The 21,196-nt window shown below is 42.5% G+C and overlaps 1 protein-coding gene across 9 annotated transcripts in view; it reads left to right on the top strand.

Annotated features, from left to right (window-relative positions):
- The window catches only part of SOCS2 (suppressor of cytokine signaling 2), a 277,036-nt gene that overhangs the window by 82,751 nt on the left and 173,089 nt on the right, over positions 1 to 21,196 (top strand). For all 9 annotated transcript variants that reach the window (XM_046646514.1, XM_046646513.1, XM_046646510.1 and 6 more), the window contains one exon: positions 10,914 to 11,217. In XM_046646514.1, the coding sequence (XP_046502470.1) occupies positions 10,914 to 11,217 (304 nt within the window). The remainder of the gene's footprint in view (positions 1 to 10,913; positions 11,218 to 21,196) is intronic.

Raw genomic sequence — 21,196 nt, 5'->3', positions numbered from 1 at the left:
AGACAGAAAATACTCCCCTTCCCAATAAACAAACAAACAAACAGATAAGAAAATTAACTAGTAGTGATAAACGCTAAGAAAAAAAATGAAACAAGATGATATAATAGAGTCTGAGGGGCAATTTTAGATCAGGTGTTCAGGGAAGGCCTCTCTAGGGAGGTGAGATTTAAGATGTCACTTGAATAACAAGATGGAGCAAAGTTCTAAGGAGCCTGAGCAAGAAATGATAGTGATTTAGATGAGGGTAGTGGTGGTTAGAATGGAGAGATGTGATTGGGTCAGGAGATGTAGCCATAGAATCAAGAGGATTTATAGATGGATTGGATGGAAGGTATGAGGAAAAGAGAGGATTCAAGGATGACTCCTACAGTCTTTGGCTTAACAGAATGGTAGTACCATTTACAGAAGTGGAGCAGGTTGGGGAGGAGTAGGTTGGGGGTATGAAGAATCAGGATTCTAAATTTGGAAAGATTAAGTCTGAGTTGCCTATCGAACTCCAAGTGGAGATGTCAAGTAGACAACTGGATACACGAGGTCAGAGCTAAACATTTGGGAAATTTTTTGCCTTTAGATAACATTTAATGGAATGGGTTGGATGAGAGCACTTAGGGAAAAGAGTACAGTTAGAAAAGAGAAGAGGTTCTTGGAGTATTCTTAAAGTTTCAGGTACTTATGACTCATAACAAAACCTTGCAGTAATAACATACAACCCTTGTAGGATTAGCCACATAAAAATGAATTGACAGGAATTTTTTACTTTCTCACATTCTTTAGTATACATAAATGGGGACCAAAAAGAAGTCTGGTTGTAATACACTGGGCTTATATGCATTCATTGACCCATATTTTTGAGTGCCTCCTGCAAGGCACTGTATTGGGCACTATAGGAAAATGAAATCAATAGGACAGTCATGTTGTTGGTCCAACATTTTTACTGAGCACAAGCTGGGTGCAAAATATTAGACGATTTGAGTAGAAATCACAAAAATGGAAAGTCAATTCTCTGTCCTCAAGAGAAGACAGTCTAAAGCTGCTACTCACAAGGAGAACAGCCACTCAAAAATCGCAAGGATGGTGTGTTTCCTTTTCCTTCTACACGTCTGATGTTCCAAGGCTATTAGGAGAAATCTACACGGGCCAAAGGCATTTGGTGAGGTAGGCCACAGTCATAACTCATTTCGTCTTTTCCCCTGCCTTCTTCTTCTGGTCAACGGGAGGGTTTCCCTGGGTGGAGAGAAATTTGTTTCAGCCCATCTCATACTTCAGGTTGACTGGTACTCCAAGCATCTCATCTTTCATATTCTCATTATCTGGGGAGAAGAGACATAAAGAATCCATTAGCACTTTTAATAGCTAATTTCTTTGCCCTGTTAAATCAAATACGGTCTCCCTGAAGAAGCGTTCTACCGCTTCAATACTAATATCCACTATTTGTTCAAAATTCTATACTTCCTCTATAGCTAGGAGATGGACTGGATGCCTGCCCACTGATCTGTGCAAATGGGAAGGAAGGGAAGTACCTCTTCTGGGCTAATGGCTGGGTGTGCTTTATTAAGCTGCAGCTGAACCTCTCAGTGGATTGTTGTCGCATCAATTATGCTGAAACAAAAATCATTATATTTAGTAGTCATTGTCTAATCTTTAAATGGATTTTATTAAATAAGCCCAGATAAAAGCTTACTTCATTCAACTACTTGGTGCACTTGCTGATAAATCACTCTGGCAGACCCGTGGATGATGTAGTTCTGCTTGGAAAGAAACTCTCAATAAAAGTCCAGGTGAAGTTTTTTTGTGGTTAATGTGGCCAATTATTAATGGAAATACTTAGGGTTTATTTTGGAGAGGGGGTAAAAATAATTTCTTTGGGCTCTATCATGTCAAATTCTACGGTCTTAGCCAAATACTTGGCCATAAGCTTAAGCAGGCTCGAACTTTTTTTGTTGTTCATTGAGAAACATCTTGGCCTTTTTTGCTGAGACCAAGTGGAGCTTGCTTCTATGTCACTCTACTCGAACAAGGATGAAAGGTTAGCTACGAAATTGTTCCTCACAAAACGTTAAGTCAATCCCTTTATGTCTGCTCTCCGAACTGCATGAATTTCTTTTCAATCAATGATACATGATGTCAGCCCAGTGGATATTCAGCAGAGAATTTAGCTATTAAATTTTGCCATTCGGAATACCTGGGTTCAATTGTTAGCTAGTAGTTGAGAGAGTCTAAATGGCATCCATTTACTAGTTTCTTTCAGTCACTGCATTTATATCAACAGAAACTCAGTACCTGGGCTGTATTATCTTGTGCTTTCTATTGGGTTAATACCAGGAATGTACATTTGAAGAACATTTTGGTATCTTATACAAAATAATACAGGAAAATTATAGTTTATTAATCTGATATTCCTTATACAAAGAATCCTATGATAAATTCTTGCTTGAAAGCAGAGTCGGAGAAATATTAGTCTCTTTAGATGACTCCCTATGTTTTCTTTCTTTGAGAGATGGGAACTATACAACACAAATGATTTTCTCTTTTTATCATGAATGCCGGGAAACTAAGAATTCACTTTAGCATGTCCTAATATCTTTAGGTGTCCTAATATCTAAAATTATTAATTGGCTTCTTATCCATCTTTTAAATGTGTGTAGTACAGTTTTATAATGACTGCAAGTCTTTTTGAAGAAATAGGACAGGTCACTTCCCCAAAGAAGTTTTCTCTGAAGACACAACTGAAATCAGTTCCCCTGCCCTAGCCCCTGAATAGTTTTTCTTATCAAAGCACTCTTCCCTCATTTTACCTATAATAATTTGTAATTATTAATTTTTATTTGTTTTGTTGTTTATGTTTGTCTCCTTCTCTAGACTCTAAGTCCATAAAGACAGAGACCATATCTCTCTTTCAGGATGTTAGCCCTAGCTGACCCAGCACATAATAAATTCTCAATAAAAACTTACTGCCTCACTTTGTGAATAAATTGTAATAATTCCAGTACTATCAATCGCTGAAGTCTTATAGCATAATCCTTCAAGGATCTTGCAGTGTTGTTGGGGTATTGAATTAGTACACGATAATTTGCTTAATAATGTATTTGGTTCTTTTAAAAGGTTTGCAATTTAAGTTTTTGTGAACTATCTCAGGATTTTGACAATAAGTGATAATTAACCCAAGATCAAAATGAGCTATCAGAGAACTAAAGGAATAATTAGCATTCATAACTTAGGAAAAGAACAATTAATTAGTGTACATGATTCAGGTAATGTTATCTCCAGCATAATACCTTTATCAAGATTTATACAGAAAGAGGAGACAGCACGGCTGCCTGTTTCAAGAGTAGGTTTAGGATTTACAGTTATGGGGATGGGTGCCTGTATTTCCTTTGACAAATTCTGTTTTGTTTTTTTTCGGGGGGCAGAGCAGTACGGCAAAGGGAGGCTACATGGGATTCCCGTTGCATGTCAAGAAAATAGCAGAGATGAAATGGGGGCTAAGAATTTAAGTCCAGTCTTCACGTCTTCACACGACAATGGGCAAGTCCTTTACCATCTTCTTTCTGTACTTCTTTCCTCCTTCACTCCTTTCCTTCCCTTGTTGTCAGGTCTTCTTAGTCTCCTCCAGTCTGTGACAGTCTCTCAGTCTTTCCTGGTCTTTCATGACCTTGACAGTTTTGAACAGTAATTGTCAGATAGTTTGTCAAAAATCTCTCAATTTGGGTTTGTCTGATGTTTTCTCCTGAGAAGACTGAGATTATGAATTTGGGGGAAGAATACCACAGAGGTGATATGCCCCTCTTGTCACATCATATTGAGCCATGTGATATCAACATGACTTATTTCTGGTGATGTTAATCTTGATCACTTGTTTTGGGCTGTGTCTGCCAGGTTTCTCTGCTATGTAAGTTGTTTTTCTTTCTATACTCTGTTGGTTAGAAGCGTGTGCCTTTTAGTGCCCAGGTGTATTGAGATATAATTGACAATGACAATTGTATACATTTGTGGTGTACAACGTGATATTTTGATATACATATACATTGTGAAATGATTACCACAATCAAGCTTATCAACATATCCATCACCTCACATGTGTGTGTGTGTGGTGAGAACATTTAAGATCTACTCTTTTAGCAAATTTCAAGTATATGATGCAGTATTATTAACTACAGATACCATGCTGCACACTGATCTCCAGAACTTATTCACGCCTCATAACTCAAACTTTGTACCCTATGACCAACATCTCCCCATTTCCCCCACCCTCCCACCCCTGGCAACCACCATTATACTCTCTGCTTCTGAGAGTTTGACTTTTTTAGGTTTCACACGTAAGTGAAATCAGGCAGTACTTGTCTTTCTGTGTCTGGTTTATTTCATTTAGAATAATGTCCTCTATGTTCATCAACGTTGGAGTGTATGACAGGATTTCCTTCATTTTTCATTTTTTTTCCCAATTAAGACTTTTTTAGAGCAGTTTAAGGTTCACAGCAAAATTGGGGGGAAGGTACAGAAATTTCCCATGTACTCCCTGCCCTCATACATGCACAGCCTCTCCCATTACCAACATCCCCCATCAGAGTGGCATATTTGTTACAACTGATGAACCTATGTCGACACACCATAATCACCCAGAGTCCATAGTTTACCTTAGGGTTCACTCTTGGTGTTGTATGTTCTATGGATTTGGACAAATGTATAACGACATGTATCCATCATTATGGTATCATACAGAGTATTTTAACTATCTTAAAAACCCTCTGTGCCCAGCCTATTCATCTCCCCCTGACCCAACCCCCTGGCAACCACTGGTCTTTTTACTATCTCCATAGTTTTGTCTTCTCTAGAATGTCATATGGTCAGGATCATACCATTTGTAGCCACTTCAGATTGACTTCTTTCACTTAGTAATATGCATTTAAGCTTCCTCCATATATTTTCATGCTTGACAGCTTCTTTCTTTTGTTTTCCTCCCCAAAGCCCCAGTACATAGTTGTATATCCTAGTTGCAGGTCATTCTGGTTCTTCTGTGTGGGATGCCACCACAGCATGGCTTGATGAACAGTGCGTAGGTCCACACCCAGGATCTAAACTGGCGAACCCCGGGCCGCTGAAGTGGAGCACATAAACTTAACCACTCAGCCACGGGGCCAGCCCTGATAGCTTCTTTCTTTTTAGGGCTGAATGATAGTCCATTGTCCGGATGTATCACAGTGTATTTATCTACTCACCTACTGAAGGACATTTTGGTTGCTTCCAAGATTTGGCAATTATGAATCAAGCTGCTATAAACATCCATGTGCAGGTTTTCGTGTGGATGTAAGTTTTCAACTCCCCTGGGTAAATACCAAGGAGCATAATTGCTGGGTCATATAAGAGTATATTTAGTTTTGTAAGAAACTGCCAAAATGTCTTCCAAAGTGGCTGTACCATTTTGCATTCTCCAGCAATGAATGAGAGTTCCTTTTGCTCAACATCCTCGTCAGGATTTGGCATCGTCAGAGTTCTGGATTTTGGCCATTATAATAGGCGTGACTTCCTCCTTTCTTAAGGCTGAATTTTATACACACACACACACACACACACATCCATATATTGCATTTTCTTTATCTATTCATTTGTTGATGTACACTTCAGTTGATTCCATATCTCAGCTGTTGTATATAATGCTGCAAGGAAAATGGGAGTGCAGATGTCTCTTCAAGATACTGATTTCATTTCCTATGGATATATACCCAGAAGTGGGATTGCTGGATCATATGATGGTTCTATTTTTAAGTTTTTAAGGAATCTCCATACTGTTTTCCTTATGGCTGTACCAATAGAAATGTGTCACTTTTTTTAACTCAAGATTTTAAGAGTTGTTTTATTTCATTTCCAAACTTATGAGATTTATGGAAGCTATCCTTTTGTTTAAATTTCCATTTTTATTGTATACATTGTATGCTATTGATTTTTCGGAATTTATTGAGGTGCCTTCATGACTTAATTCATGACCTATTTCTGTAACCGTTTCGAGTGTGCTTGAGAAGAATCTGTTTTCTCCATGGCTTACTTTCTACATCTATAAAACAGGAAGAGCCAAAAATATCCAACTCCTCTGATTTTTGTTTTGAAGTTTGCAAAACCAAAGACAAAACCGAAAGAAAAATACTACACTTGTTCTTTTTCACTCTTTCTTTTGCAGACTCACAATGGTACATCTAGACACAAGTAAACACGATTGTGGAGAGAGAAAAAGGAAAATATTTGTTCTTCCTAAAAATGGATTTGTTACCACTGGGTAACAGGTGCTTAATCCTCTGTGGGGGCACAATTCCAACCTACAGAGAGCGCCTGGACAGAGCGGAGGCGTGACCACCTGTGAGAGTGATTCCGATCTGTGTTTGATTCCTTCGGGCCCGCTGGCCTTAGATATTTATATAAATGAGGCTGGATCTTTGATGTGCTGCTCAGAAGTATCACTGAACGCTAGGATGGGGTGGTGGTCCTCCAGTCTGCCTAGCAGTTGCCCAGTCAGACAGCCAGCCTGGTTGCTTAGAAGGCAGTGTGGACGTTCATCTAAATTTGCCATAAGAAGAATTTCATGGTCAAGAACTTCACACACAGATTTAAGTCAGATCCTTAACAGCCAATCTCTCAGGTTGTTCATCGTTAGAACCCCATGCCTCTCAGCTCCTGCACTAACTCGTCCCATGCTGTCTCTCACTCTCTTTTCTTCTCTTCTGTGACCTGTCATGGAACACACTGTTGGCTCCCCACCTCCCCCTGGACATCATCAATGTCTCCTTGTAGTTCCTGGATTTCAAGCCTTTCTAGATACAGCGAGTCATCAAGAAGCGGTTTGAATTAGGTGGTTTTACATGGCTGTTTTTTGGGCTCTTTGTTTCAATTTCACTATATGTTTAAGAATTCTCAAAGTTTACAGTTGGAAAACATACACTTGCTTTTCCTCCCCAAAACTCAGCTATTGGTAGTATCACAAGAAGTCTGCACTTTATCCGGATGAAGACAGAGAATGCTGTCCACGTACGGAAGGGCAATCTTGCCAGGAGGGGACAGCAGTTCCAGAACAAAAGAAGAGGGAGAGAGTGAAGAGAGTACCTGGAACGCAAGAGTATCAAGAGCGAGAGGCGGCACCAGAATGATTTGCCAATATTTTGGCTGTCATTAGAACCACAGATTACCATACAGGGCTGTGTGGTGTACTGTGTACTGGAAAGAGCATGACATCAGAGGAAGCTGGCTAGAATTCAGGTTTACTGTGTAGTAGCTGTGAGATTTTGGCTAAGGCACTCGAGCACTTTGATTCCCAGTCTTGACATATGTAAAATGCTAATCATCATAATCATCATAATAATCCTTGCCACCCATGTAAAAATATTGTCACTGCTGGTATAGTAAAACGGTATACTGGTATAGTAACACTTTAAACTGGTTACAAAAATTAGAAGGTTGTGAGCAGGGAGGTCCAGAATTGCTCTCCATCGATTTGCTAACAAAGATATTTTCATCTTCCGCGAGAGGTGTTGGCTATGAAAACCTCTATAGAAATAATGATATGAGATTTTTTTCTGTTGCTGTCAACCTATTTTTACCAGGTGTACGGCTTTCTCTATGTGTCACCCAGTTGATTTAAAAGTGAATCAATGAGTGTATTTATAGATTGACTGCCTCATTTCAGAAAGGAATTTGAGGAAGGATCCTCAATTTGACATTCTTTTCTCTCTGTATATTTGGATTTTGCATTCGTCTTGCCTTCCAAATTAAAAACGTGGTGAACTCAGCAGACTGGCCCCCAGTATTAGCCACCCCCTCTCTTTTTATTTTTTATTTTTTTTTAAAGATTTTATTTTTTTCCTTTTTCTCCCTAAAGCCCCCCCGGTACATAGTTGTATATTCTTCATTGTGGGTCCTTCTAGTTGTGGCATGTGGGACGCTGCCTCAGCGTGGTTTGATGAGCAGTGCCATGTTTGCGCCCAGGACTCGAACCAACGAAACACTGGTCCGCCTGCAGCGGAGCGCACGAACTTAACCACTCGGCCACGGGGCCAGCCCCAGCCACCCCCTCTCTTTTTATCATGTCTTTCTGTGCTTCAGAAGCTGGAAAACTCCAAACAACACGCCTCATACACCTTTGCTGCTAATGTTCTGTGTGGGAATTCAGTTTCACCAACTGCATGCATTCAAGTAAGATTCACAGGTGCTCTTTTGATGCTGCTGGCAGATACAGCTGCAGAGACCTTGTTTGTCCTGCAGAACTTTGTTAATTCTGTGCAAGCGGTCAAGTGCAACGATAGGTCAACTGCTGTACCAATTGTGTTCTTAATTGTTTTACTTTTTGTTGCGTAACCCCGCTACTGAAAAAAAATGTTCTGAAGAGAGTTTGATTTGCATATGTCTCTGTATACTTTCCACAGTGACAATTACATAAACTCACTTTTTAAATAGTTTTTGTTAATTATTGAATATTTTAAGTAAAATTACAAACTGTAAGTAAAGTATGGAGCGTTCCAAAGGCCAGTCACTTGCTCTGTCAGTGTTGAGAAGAGGCTGGGACTGTGGCATGGTGGCTCCATCTTCCCGACTGTGGCCAGGATCCCGTTTGGCAGTGTTGTTTAGGGAGTCGTCCTTGGATGCCCAGACGTTCTCCAGCCTTTCCAAGGATCGTGAATGTCCTCAATTCCCTGTGGCAAATCCCTTTCTGTCTAGACTGGCTAGCTGATTGTTGCAACTGAATCCTGACTGAATCTTGACTTGTAAACTATTTGTGGGCAGGAACCCTGTGATATAAAGAAATTACCTTGCATTTTAGTGGAGAGAAATGGATGATAAACAAATGATTGATAAACAAATGATTAAGTAAAAGTTTCAGTAAGATGGTGATATGTACTATAGATTTTTTAAAAAGCTGGAAAAGGGGATGAGGACTACAGGAAATGAATGTGGGTGTGTTACAATTTTAAAGAGTGACCCTGGAAAGCTTCACTAATTAAGATTACTTTTTTTTTTTTTTTTGCTTAGGAAGATTTGCCCTAAGTAAACATCTGTTCCCAATTTTCCTCTTGTTTTTCTGCTTGAGAAAGATTCGCCCTGAGCTAATATCATGCCAATCTTCCTCTATTTTATACATGGGTCACTGCCACAGCATGGCCACCCAGGAGTGATGTAGGTCCCTGCCCAAGAATCAGGCGGGCCACAGTAGCAGAGCACCCCCAAATTAACCACTAGGCCACAGACCGGCCCCTTAAGGTGACTTTCAAGACCTGCTTATTTATTATGCTAATTGTGTGCAAGATACTGGTGGAGTTACTGTGTTAAAATGCAATTATCCAATTACTCCTTTGCTTAGATAACCCCTTAAGTGACGTAATTATTTTCCATCTGCAGGCGGCTATATTGTTTACCCACAGCAAACATGGCGGAAAAGGCTTCAGTCTGACACTGGGGGGGGGGGGGCCCCAATAAAGATGGCTACAGCACTTCCTGCGTTTGCCCTCAACAAAGATGGCGACAGTACTTCCTGTTCAGGGCTCTCGCCTTCAACAAAGATGGTGCTTACGGTACAGGTTCCCTAACAGTTGGGATTCCGGTTGCAGTTTTTTTTTTTTTTTTTTTTTTTTAAGATTCGTGTTTGCAGACGTAAGTAACAGCAAACCAGAAGCCCCGTATCCATCTTTTCTCTAAGGCCCCGCGCCTGGCGTCTACGGCCTGGGCCCTGCGGGGCTCCCCCGCCCCCTAACTTGCTGGCGGCGTTCTAGAGCCCGGCGGGGCTGGGGTGGCGGTGGGGATGCCGGGGGCCTGCTCTCTCCTCGGTCCGCTCTGGATATCAGTTTCAGCATCCCCCTTTTAGCGGGTCAACTTGCCCCGAAAATCTCTCCTCGTTCTTCCTGTTCGTCACACAGCAGGGCTCCAGCTGGCGAGGCAGGGAATAAAGAGGAGTTCCAGGCGGGCGCTGACGGCCCAGCGTGCACCCCCTCCTCCTCCCTGCCGCCTCCCGGGCTTCACAGAGGGTGCCAGGAGCAGCGGCGGGGGTCGCCGCCCGTCGTGGTGCTTTGGGGGCGTCTGGAAGCCTCCTGTGTCGCCCCTGCCTCCCCTCGTTTCTCTCTCAACCACCACGCCGCCGCCCCTCAGCTCCCTGGCGCAGTGGTCTTGGAAATACGCCTTCCAATCCCGCGTGGCTACTGACCAGGACTGGCGTGGGGACATTTTTTTTTAAAGAAAAAAATTCCCATTCAGTGTCCCAAGCGTGTGTAGCCACGGCAGTGTTGTGATGGCGACTCTGAGTTCCTAGAGGGAAGGGATGGAGTCTGTGACTACGTCTAAGGTTTACTGCAGACTGGGGACGAACACTTAGTAAATGTTTTTCTTGAAGGTGATGCTGTCTGGGTCTTTTCTCTTAGGGGAAAAGAGCCTTAAACTTACCTGTAGCTGCAGGTTTCTGGCCCCACTCCCATTGCTGGTCAGGTTCTGCAAATGCCCAGGGTCCAAGGGGCACCTGCATGGGTATTGGCAGTTTCTTTGGTGGTGGGGTATCTCTGATGAAGCCAACGTTGAAATAAAAACAGTCTCTTCTCAAGCATGTTAAGATGAAATGCTGCTCTGTAATCCTCAGATAGAAGTTGTTTCATAGCTGGGTCTCTGACCCACTTTTTTCCAAATCTGTTTATTGAACAAGGAATTGAGCTAGGACCCATTGTATGGAAAGCAAACCCAGAAATGATTCATGTTCAGTGTTGTTCATTATGTTTAGAAACGTTCCAAATTAATTTGGCTTGGCTCGGCAGCCATATCTGAAACACCATGGCCTGGCACTCTGCTAAGGTTCAAAGATGTCCATGACCTTAAGGAGGGTACTGCGCAGGACACTATCTTTAGGGGCTCAAGGGCATTGCTGTAATCTGAGCTGTGATTTTGTCTCTTCCCAGGAGGAAATGGATGCTAGAGACAAGCAAGTGCTTCGCTCCCATCGCCTGGAGCTGGGTGCCGAGGTACTGGTGGAGGGACTGGTTCTTCAGTATCTTTACCAGGAAGGGGTCTTGACGGAAAACCATGTTCAAGAAATCAAAGCTCAAGCCACAGGCCTCCGGAAAACAATGCTGTTGCTGGATATCCTACCTTCCAGAGGCCCCAAAGCATTCGATGCATTCCTAGATTCCCTGCAGGAGTTTCCCTGGGTAAGGGAGAAGCTGGAGAAGGCAAGGGAAGAAGCTGTAGTTGAGCTGCCTGCAGGTAGGCCTCAGAAAGAGCGCTTCAAAGCAGCTCTAAAATTGTTGGAAGTATGCCCTTTGGATTTGAAGTTGGGGTTTTAGGCTGGGAGGGGGATGGCGGTTCCTGAGAGTGGGTAAGGAGTTTGGACTGAAAGCACTTGGCATTGGAGGGACAGGATGAGGAGGTGGATTTAGGAAGTTCAGGGAAGGAAGGATGAACCATGATTGAGAGGGTGAAGAGAGCGCTCAGAGAATACATTCAGAAATGCTTCCAGGGAAACTTGGCCAGTTACTTGGGAGGCATGTTCTCATCCAAGAGCCAGGTCATTGGCATCGGGAGCCATTTGGAAAGTACAGATGGGAAAGCAGGCATTAGGCCTCCTGATAGCTGGTTCGTGGGGTGCCAGAGCTGCAGGCAGGAAAAGGTCAGCTTCATGGAGGAGGAGGCAGCTTCTAGGAAGGCACACCTTCCACCTGTTCCCTGGGCTGTCCTCCATGGCCATTTGGAAGCCTGGCTTAGTTTGCTTTTAAAGGTTGTAATTTCAAGTCGTCCTTCTTAGTTTGGCTGTCTTCAGACACCTGGAGTATTTAATTTTGTAGGGATAGTAGTTTGGCGAGGGTCTCATTTTGATTTTAAGGAAAATTGGAAGCTACAGAAAAGAGAAACACTTCTGATGCTGTTAGCCTGGCTTGTAGCTGGAAGAAGATGTAATATGAGACACTTGTTCCCTCTTAACACCTCCCGCGGCATCTACTTTTTACAAAGATTAAGGAGCAGAGACCTAAATTGGCAGGAAAAAAAATTGAAAATTGACTTGCAAATTTTTAACAGATTTAGGAAATCGACTTTCTCTGGAGTTTTTTATAGCAGTGGTCGAACTACTCCAAGTCAGTGGTGTCCAGACTTGGCTGTTGCTGTTTTTGAAATACCAGTGTAACTGGTTAAAAAACAAATACCAGTAATCAAAGACCCCTTTTATTGTTTTTGCCCCATGGACCTCATATTTTGAATGATTTTGCAGACCACATGTATTAGGTAATCAGGGTTAAGTCTTCTGCTTTTGTTAATGACAGGTCTGAATCTCTGATCAGCGTGAGGTAACTAGTTAATGTAGGAAGGCCTGGTAAAATCCCGGTGGAAAAAGCAAAGATGTTTTCATTTCCTACCATGGCCAAGTTACAGGGAAATGTATATTTTAGGCTTTTTTTGGAGTACTGAAAATAACTGGCCTTTGAGGACCACAGGAATGCTCAGGTGGGATTGTCCTTACAAAATTAAATACTCCACGTGCGTGAATAAAGCCAAGCTAGAGTATCTAAGACTTTCCCGCCAGTTTATTGAAAGTGGAATAGATAGCATCGAATTGGGGAGATGTTAAAAGAAATATTAGGATGTCCGGTGTCTTTTCCTGGTATTTGACTTAAAGGGTCCTCTTGGCAACACACAGTTGGAAACAACACAACAGGCAAACTGAAAACCTGTTTCTACCAAAATATTTAATGTAATTTTATAGTCATTTGGGGTGATGTAAATAGTACTGTGGTATGCTGTTCATAGAGGCGTGACCCCATTTTCATTTTTTCAGCTTCATTTAGAGAACAAGAAAAAAATTAAGATGTTTTTCACCAATGGTGAAAGTTACAGAGAAATTGAGGGAGAAATATTTTTTTTTTAAAGCAAGCAGAATGAAACAGTATAGAGTGGGGAAAAAATTGAGCGTATTTGTGTTGAAGTTTAGAAAAATAACGTTTGTTAATTCTGTGCAAGTGGTCAAGTGGAACGATGGGTCAACTGCAACGATGGGTCAACTGCTGTACAAATTAAGTGTTCTTAATTGTTTTACTTTGTGTTGTGTGTAACCCTGCTACTGGAAACAATGTTCTGAAGAGAGAGCTTGATTTACATATGTCTCTATATACTTTCTACAGTGACAATTGCATAAACTCACTTTTAAAATAGTTTTTGTTAATTATTGAATATTTTAAGTAAGATTACAAAGTGTAAGTAAAGTATGGAGAATAATGGTACAATGAATACCTGTCTCCCCATCGCTCAGTTGAAAAACATATTGCCATTGCGTTTGAGGACCCTGGTGCTCCTCCCCAACTCTACCTCATCCCCCGCCCCACTCACTGATAAACCCTGAATTTGGAGTCTGTCACTCCCTTCTTCACTTCGTGGTTTTCCATCTCATAAAAATCACTTGTAAAATTCACATATTTTGCAGAAAATCCAATATCCCATAATTTTTATCGATATATATATATCGATATATATATATATGGGGGGTAAGAGATGGAGGAAATGATATATTTTAAAGTTGTTGGTAGTTAACAGCCTTCTCTTTTTTGAGACCTTAAACTTTATTTAGGTGTTTAAATTAATTAATTTGATGGCAGTATTTTAATTCTAAAATTGAATTGGGACTTAATTAATTGGAAGCCTAATTTTCTTTTTGGGAAAGCCTGGAAAGAGTATCAAAATTGAAATGCCTTCAGTTTAATGTCCCTGTAAAAAATGAGAACAGACCCAGAGGCCTATTTCCCAGGACCCCAGGGCTTCTCCAGAGTTGTAATAGAGTAATTTTAATAAGCTTTTAAATAGTCCATTTAAATTTTTGTGAAGGCATTTTCGAATTTTGAGGAAATTTGGCCTGTGGGAAAATGTGGTGCTTATATATGTCTATGTATATGTTAACCTCTTCTGACCTTTTCCTCCTTTTGGTTGTAATTATTAAATAATTTCTCTAGATTTGGTGGTCTCCTCTTGGGAGGCCTTGAGAACGAATGGAGAGGGATGGCTTTCCCTTTGGCCAAGAAGTTGATGCTTCTCCAAGAATGAACTGCTTTTATTTTATTACAAAGTTTTCTTGTTTTGGTCGTCTCGGAGGTTCTTGATTTCCCTTTTGTTTGCTTGTTTAATTTTTGTGTTTCACTTGTAAATTTTGAGCTTCCTCAAAGGCCTTATTTAGTGACTGATCCTACTTAGTTGCTTTTTATTTGTCTTCTGGATGTAATTTTTAGAGAAGAATCGGGTTATCTGTTGATCCCCTCTACTCTTCTAAACCCCACCCCCAGCCAATCCTCAAACACAGAAACCACCTTAAACCTTTGATTCTCTCAGAATCTGCCTAGATGACTTGTCTCCCTATCACTATGAAAAAATAAAAGTCTAAGATGTTGAATGGATAAGAGATTTTCTGTTCTTCTCACCCTATAAGAACTCATGTTTTGAAAGAGGAATTCTGGCGATAAAATGACTTAATCCTGCTTGGCACTGTGGAAGGAACACTTCTTGGTGTGTCCCTTACTGGCCAAGGTCACATAGTAGACAGTAGGTGAGCTGCAGATCCTCTCTGGGCTCTGGCAGGTCATTTAGGAGATGAGGACAGTGCTGAATCTGGGTGAAGGCAGCATGTGCCTGCCCGCTGGCTTCCCACTGCTCGTGGGCCCTGTCAGCACTGACGGGCTCACTCACAGCTGGTAGGACTTAGCCTAAGTAATGCTGGGAGTGACTCCTGTACCCCAGGACTCCCTGTTCCACTGTGTTGGCCATGGCTGTGGAACTGGATCTCTGCCATGACTCTCACTTAGCAGTCAGCCTGGCGACCCTGCCTTTGACACCAGTCTTCCTTTAGCCTGGGGGTTGTTTTTTGCCTTTTGTTTTTCCTCCTTTCTAAGCTAGCTTCCTGCTTTCTGTTCTTTTTGCCACCGGTAGGGATGAAGGATAGATATCTTGGGACACAGCTCACTGCCTCATATGTTAGCATCAGATGCCTCAATTCTTTAGCCTGCTGGAGTGGCTGTCCTGGAGCTGGCATTTGCTTCAGCCTTGCCTGAGCTTGCACTGGGCCTCATCATGGACTCTGTGCCCTGGACTCCATGGCTGCCCTCACTGGAGCAGGATGCAGGCTGGCCTGTTTTCCCTCTACCCATCGGCCTCAGAGCTCAGCCTGTCCCTTTTGGAGCTGGCTTTTCCTGACCATGCCAAGCCACATTTGTCACTATCTCAAGATACACTCGGTCTCTCAGATGTAAACTTGGATGCACCTGAAGTTACTGGGCAATTTGTGGTTGTTAGTGCTGACTCCTAGCGCCCCTGTGGACAGTAGAGCAGAAGCCTGCCCGGTCTTTTTGCACCATCCTCTCACCTTCTGGGGCTCTATCAGACAATGCTGCAGTGCTATTCATAGGGTTTTCATGGCCAGTTTTTTGGAAGTGGGTGCCCAGGTCTTTCTTCTTAGTCTGTCTTAGTCTGGAAGGTCCGCTGCAACCTGTCCACCACGGGTGACCCTGCTGGTATTTGAAATACTGGTGGCATAGCTTTCAGCGTCACAGCAGCCACAGTATGACAACTGACAGAAGGGTGGCGTGGTTCCCTGACCAGGAAATGAATCCAGGCCGGGCAGTGAGAGTGCCAAATCTTAACCACTAGACCACCAGGGCTGGCCTACTGACCAATAATGGCAAAAATTTTAGGTATTGTAACAGGTTTATTAGAGAGATTTCTAGGCTGGGATTTCCCAGTCATACCTTGTAATTGACCCTCCTCTGCATATGATGAGTTCAGTGTTGATCTCAGTTTATCTAGCTTCTGGTCTATCCAGGCACTTCCACTGTGGCTGAGTAGAGTTCACTTCGTGGCATCCTGTGTACTAGAAAGGGAATGGTGGGTCCGTATCCACAGCCAGACCCCTCCTTGTGGTAAGGGCAGAGTGTACGGAGAGCCCAGATTTCTGTGGATCCCCAGCATGATTATCGTATACTTCCTGAGGACCAACTAGAGGCCAGGCACTAGGTAATAAAGACATACGAAGGTCCTCCACACCAACTGAGGAGGCTCATTCGTTCATTCAACAAATACTGAGTATTGACCATGTGCCAGGCATCAGGTGCTAGGGATATTATAGTAAACGAAGCCCCTGCTCTTCTGAGCTCACTGTATTCTGTATCTGGTGGGGACAGGCAGCAAGCGAATGAATAAACAGAACATTGGGTGGTGATAGTGCTGTGAAGACAAACAGTGCATGCGGTGGTAAGGAAGGGCTTACATGTTACGCAGGGCGGTCAGAGAAGGCTGCTCGGATGAGGGCACGCTGAGCAGAGACCTGAGTTCTGCAACAGGGTTGATCATGGAGGAAGAGCGTTTCAGGTAGAGGGGACCACACTGCAAAGGAACGCAAGTGGAGCCCCCAGTGACAGTGGCCAGAGGTCAGGCCCGTCTAGGAAAGGAACCTTCCTCACAGAGAGCTGAGTCTCAGTGCACGCGAGCACAGGCACAGTTGTGACCATTTGTTGTCGCTACAGCTGTGACCTTGGGTGGTGCTTCACATGATTTTTGATGACATGCGGACGGAGGATTGAATCACATGGTGAGGGAGTTATTTCCTTTTTCTTTCTGTTTCAGTCCTGATAACATCTAGGTGAAAGCTTCTGTTTGGTACAAGTATTTCTGTAACATCTCTTTTGACACTTGCCAATTTTTTCTTTTTAACAGACAGAAAAAGATCCTCACGCTTAAAGCCTTCTGTGGACAGCAGTGTTCAGCTAGAGTTTAGCTGTTTTGCTTTTTTTCCCCTTGAATCAATTTAACAGTTTCCTTCTATTTATGCAAGTAAAATTGTTTTTTATTTATGAAGTTCCTTTAAAAGACACAGTGCTTTTATTTAAGTAAAAATGAGTCAACATAAAGATAAATGTGAAGAAGATAATGGTATGAGGATATGGCAAAAAGTCTGAGGATGCTTTTTGTAAGTTTTCTCATTTAAAAAGAGTGGCAGGAGTCTGGGGGCAGGAACCATCGCCTGGCTGGTGTAGCTGGCGACGGAGGGCTCCAGCTGTGGTTCAGATAGAAGATGGGGCCATAGTCAAGGTAATTTACTGGTTTCCTCATTCAGCTTACGCACAGTGGCTGGGAACTGGTTAAATTTATTAGTAGAGTTGACAGAATGACTTAATTTTAAATTGTCTAAATCGTAAATACATTCATTTGCTAATGTAACAAAGTCAGCAAGATGGAGACATAGCCTGGTATTCCAGACTTCTGGACTGGGAGGGACTCACAGATCCTCTAATTTTTCTCTGAGAAAACCGAGTCCTGGGGAGATTAAGTCAACTTGCTCATGATCGCACAGCTAGTTAATGTAATTTATTGCCGGGACTGAAATCCAGGCCTCCCAACCCGTGATTTAGGACTTTCTCTGCTGTGCAATCTTGGCTCCCCAGTGGGTTTGAAATGGAATTGTATTATGTTGTAGTGTTAATAATTGAAAAATTATACTAATGTGCCTTTTTTTTTCATTTTAAGGGAAAATATTCAGGGGCTTTTAGAGGTATACTGGGATGAGATTTTACTAAAATATTTTATTTTTATTAATGCTAATTTTAATCATTTAAAAGAGTTTACTAGTTCTGTACTGCATTTTGTCAGAAGTTCCCACCCTGCGCCCCCCACTTGTGCAAGGCTGACATAAAGGAAGAGTGGAAGACTTTTATCGAGTATTTATGGGACTGATGAAATAATGCATCTGTTGGCAGCTAATTGCAGCTCTTTCTAGGAATGGGAAGCCATGTGACAGGTCTCTCCCCACAGGGATGCCTCCATTTCACTTTAAAAAATGGATTTAATGTTCTTTTCCCTTAGAAATTCTTACTGTGATTTTTTTCTCCCTCCTGTGAATGTGCGGGTCACTTTGCTACATCAGTCACCCAATTGGCTGTCAGGGCTGATTTAACTCAGTGTTTCTCAACTCTGGCTTTTAAAAAAATTACTGATCCCCAGGCTTTGCCCCAGGCCAATTCGTGCGAAAATCTGTGGAGATGGGGTCTGGGCAGTGATATTAAAAACACAGATACACACACACACACTCACACACAGCCCCACAGATGCACGCACGTGCACACACACCCATGCACATGCGCAAACGCCTTACTAGGTTATTTTAGGTGTAGCCAGGGTTGAGAACCTTGAGATCTAACCAGCTGATTAGGTGCATGGCACATTTCTCATGTTTGCTTCCCAAGTATGGGCCTCCCAAAGCTGTGCACTTGCTTGAAGATTTGTTCTTGTTTTTGGGTGGGTGGAAATGGAAGGGTGATAGGAATGGAGGTGTAGAAGGGTATATGGTTTTGTTTTAAATCTGCAGTCACAAATTTTTTTTAATCTTTTTTTTTTTTTTTAATTTCTTCTTCCCAAAGCCCCTCAGTACATAGTTGTATATTCTAGTTGTGAGTTCCTCTGGTTGTGCTATGTGGGATGCTGCCTCAGCATGGCCTGATGAACAGTGCCATGTGTGCGCACAGGATCCGAACCGGCAAAACCCTGGGTCGCCGAAGCGGAGCGTGCAAACTTAACCACTCTGCCACGGGGCTGGCCCCACGCAAATGTTTTTAATTCTTTGAATTTCTTGAACATTGTTGCCTAAGAATGTTCCAGAATCTCAGCCCCTATACAGTTATGACTCTACCACCAACACTAAAATCCATTAGAGCTCTACGGGGACACAAAGGCTAGTGTACATAGAATAAAATTGTGTGGAGGGTTCTGAACTAGCTGACGATTGGGGTTTGGGGGAATTATTGCCTGTTCACATTGTTGGGTCATTACAAGCCATCCGCAATAACTTTGTGCTCTGTAGATCAAGCTATGTCCAAATGCAGACAGAACCTGCCAGTGAAGAATGAGTCGTAGTATGCTGCCCTGAGATACGAAGTAAGCTGAAGATGACTTTAGGATGGACAAACCTGGAACTGGCTTAGACTGTCTGTCAGTGGGTTGGTCAGACAATCTGTCTGTTTGCCTATAGTTTTTGTTTGTCATTAAAAATGAATTTTAGTCTTTTCTGTATTTCACAAAGAGCCTCAAATCGTGTCAGTGAAATGATAGTCATAATATTTATTGGGGGCTTACTGTATGCCAGGCTCTGTTCCAGGTCCTTTGTGCTTATTAATTCATTTAATCCTGACAATAACTTGAGAAGGCAAGTGGTATGATGACCCTCACTATACAGATGGGACAATGGAGGCACAGAGAGGCTCAGTCACTTGCTCAAGGTCATACACTGTAGTAGAGCCAAATTTGGGATCCAGTCTCTTTGCCTTCAAAGCCTCCTCATTCATGTCCTATAAAAACATTTTCTCAGAATTTGCTTTTCTCCCTAATTATGATAACCTGTGACGGCTCCAGTGCCCATCATTTACCAGCCCCCATTCTTCTTCCCACCTCCTACTCCGGTCTCTCCCAGACGTGCAGCCCCAGGGGCTTTTCTGTCTGTCCCTCTCCTGCCTGTCGTCAGAAGACTAATTCCTGGTTGGTGTCTCTCTCTCCCCATCTCCCATTTTATCCTTTTTTTGGAAGGTAAGGTCTAATGTGAGGTCATGGGGTCAAGAACAGAGCCCCTGGGTTGCTCCCATCCCAACTTGCTACCTTGAGAGTAAAAAAAGACTCAGTCTTCTTGGCTGTGATCAGGAGATGGTCAGTGTGTTGGCTCTCCTGATGCTGAAATCAGGTCCCACTTTTGCAGCTCTTAAATCATGCTATCTAAAGCCCTCAGGCCCGATAACCAGCTGCTCTGGTGCTGCGGCCTCAGAGTTTAACCATACTCTTAGCAAGGTAGCTTTCTCTTTTTATGGGAATAGTTCAGACTTGTAGGCTGCTGTTGTAGCTAGCTGCAGGAATGTTTGCCTTTACTTAATTTTAATAGGCAGCTGTGTTTATACTTGTTCCTCAGTTTGAGCAGTAAGGAGTGTATGTCTCTAATTCTTTGGAGGACTTTTCCCCCAGAGAAAAAAAGGGGTACATGTGCTTTTCCAAACAATAAATTTTAGTTGAGAAGGAAATGTAATCTCTAGAAGAAGTTTGGGGCAGGTTTTAGTCCCAGGCTTTATTTTTGTTAATGTTATAAAGGAAATCTTAACTCCTTGTAAGAAGTGCCAAGTTGACAATTCCTGGAAATGTTCGTGTTCTATTTATGCTCAGCACCATAGCAGGGAGAGTGGCGACACTGTTACCAAAATAATACTGCTGAGATGTTGTAAGTGGCAAACGAGAGGCTTGTGGTTTTATAACCTAAATATAAGACTTTTAAAGCATCTCTCAGTTCTACCATTTGTATGTGAGGCATATGGGTGCTGGGTGGTAATGATGAAGTTGTTATGGAGAATTACAGAGCAAGCAGAGCCCATCTGCTAGGACTCATCCTGCTGTTAGAACTGTGGAAGGTTAGAGCTCAAGGGACCTCAGAGACCCCCACTTTACAGCGGTGGAAACTAAGGGGTGTCAGGCAGTCTAACAGCGTGTATGCGGGCTCTTTGGCTCTGGTAGTAGACTTGCTAACATAAGCAAAAATAGGAATTTCTCTAACATATGCTGGGTAGTTCACAACTTTGAAAGATTTGCTAAAATTCCAGGGCTCAGTAAGGGCAGGAATGAGGCAACCCTGGGATCTCTGGCCGTTGATGACCGTCTCCAGCTGAGTTCCTCCACGTTGCCTTCTCTCAAGATTCGGTGTCTGACTGGCGTAGGTTGAGTCGGAGCCCTTCCCTTAGGACATCAGAGTCACTGGGAATGGGGAAGGGATAGTTCCATTAGGAAGAGGTGAAAGCTGGTTAAGAGATGTCCGCTAGACTGTATCACTCCCGTTCGTTTTATATTGAACAGGTTCCATACTTGTGGGCCTGGAAGGAAGTGATAGCCCTTTAAGGAAAGAGAATATTCTCCATCTTAATATAGCAAGGCCCAAGTTGAAGGCCAGAGGTGGTAGGAAAAGTAAAGGAGAGCAGTTTCTGGAGCAAGATAGATCTTCTCAGACCTTTTAAAAATCAGAATATATCGTGGTGGGGGGAGGACGAGGGAAGTGGATTGAGAATGTTGAAGCAGAGAGGAGATTAGAAAGAGAATTTGCATTGGGTTCTGGCCTGAGGGCTTTACATGTATAAACTCACTTTATCCTCATAGACCTTTGTGGTAGGTGCTGTTATTATTTACATTTTACAAATGAAGG

Source organism: Equus quagga, chromosome 19, assembly GCF_021613505.1.
Source record: "Equus quagga isolate Etosha38 chromosome 19, UCLA_HA_Equagga_1.0, whole genome shotgun sequence".
Classification (NCBI taxonomy): domain Eukaryota; kingdom Metazoa; phylum Chordata; class Mammalia; order Perissodactyla; family Equidae; genus Equus; species Equus quagga.
Note: the sequence above shows the minus strand (reverse complement) of the source record. Positions and strands in the feature narration are given on the sequence as shown.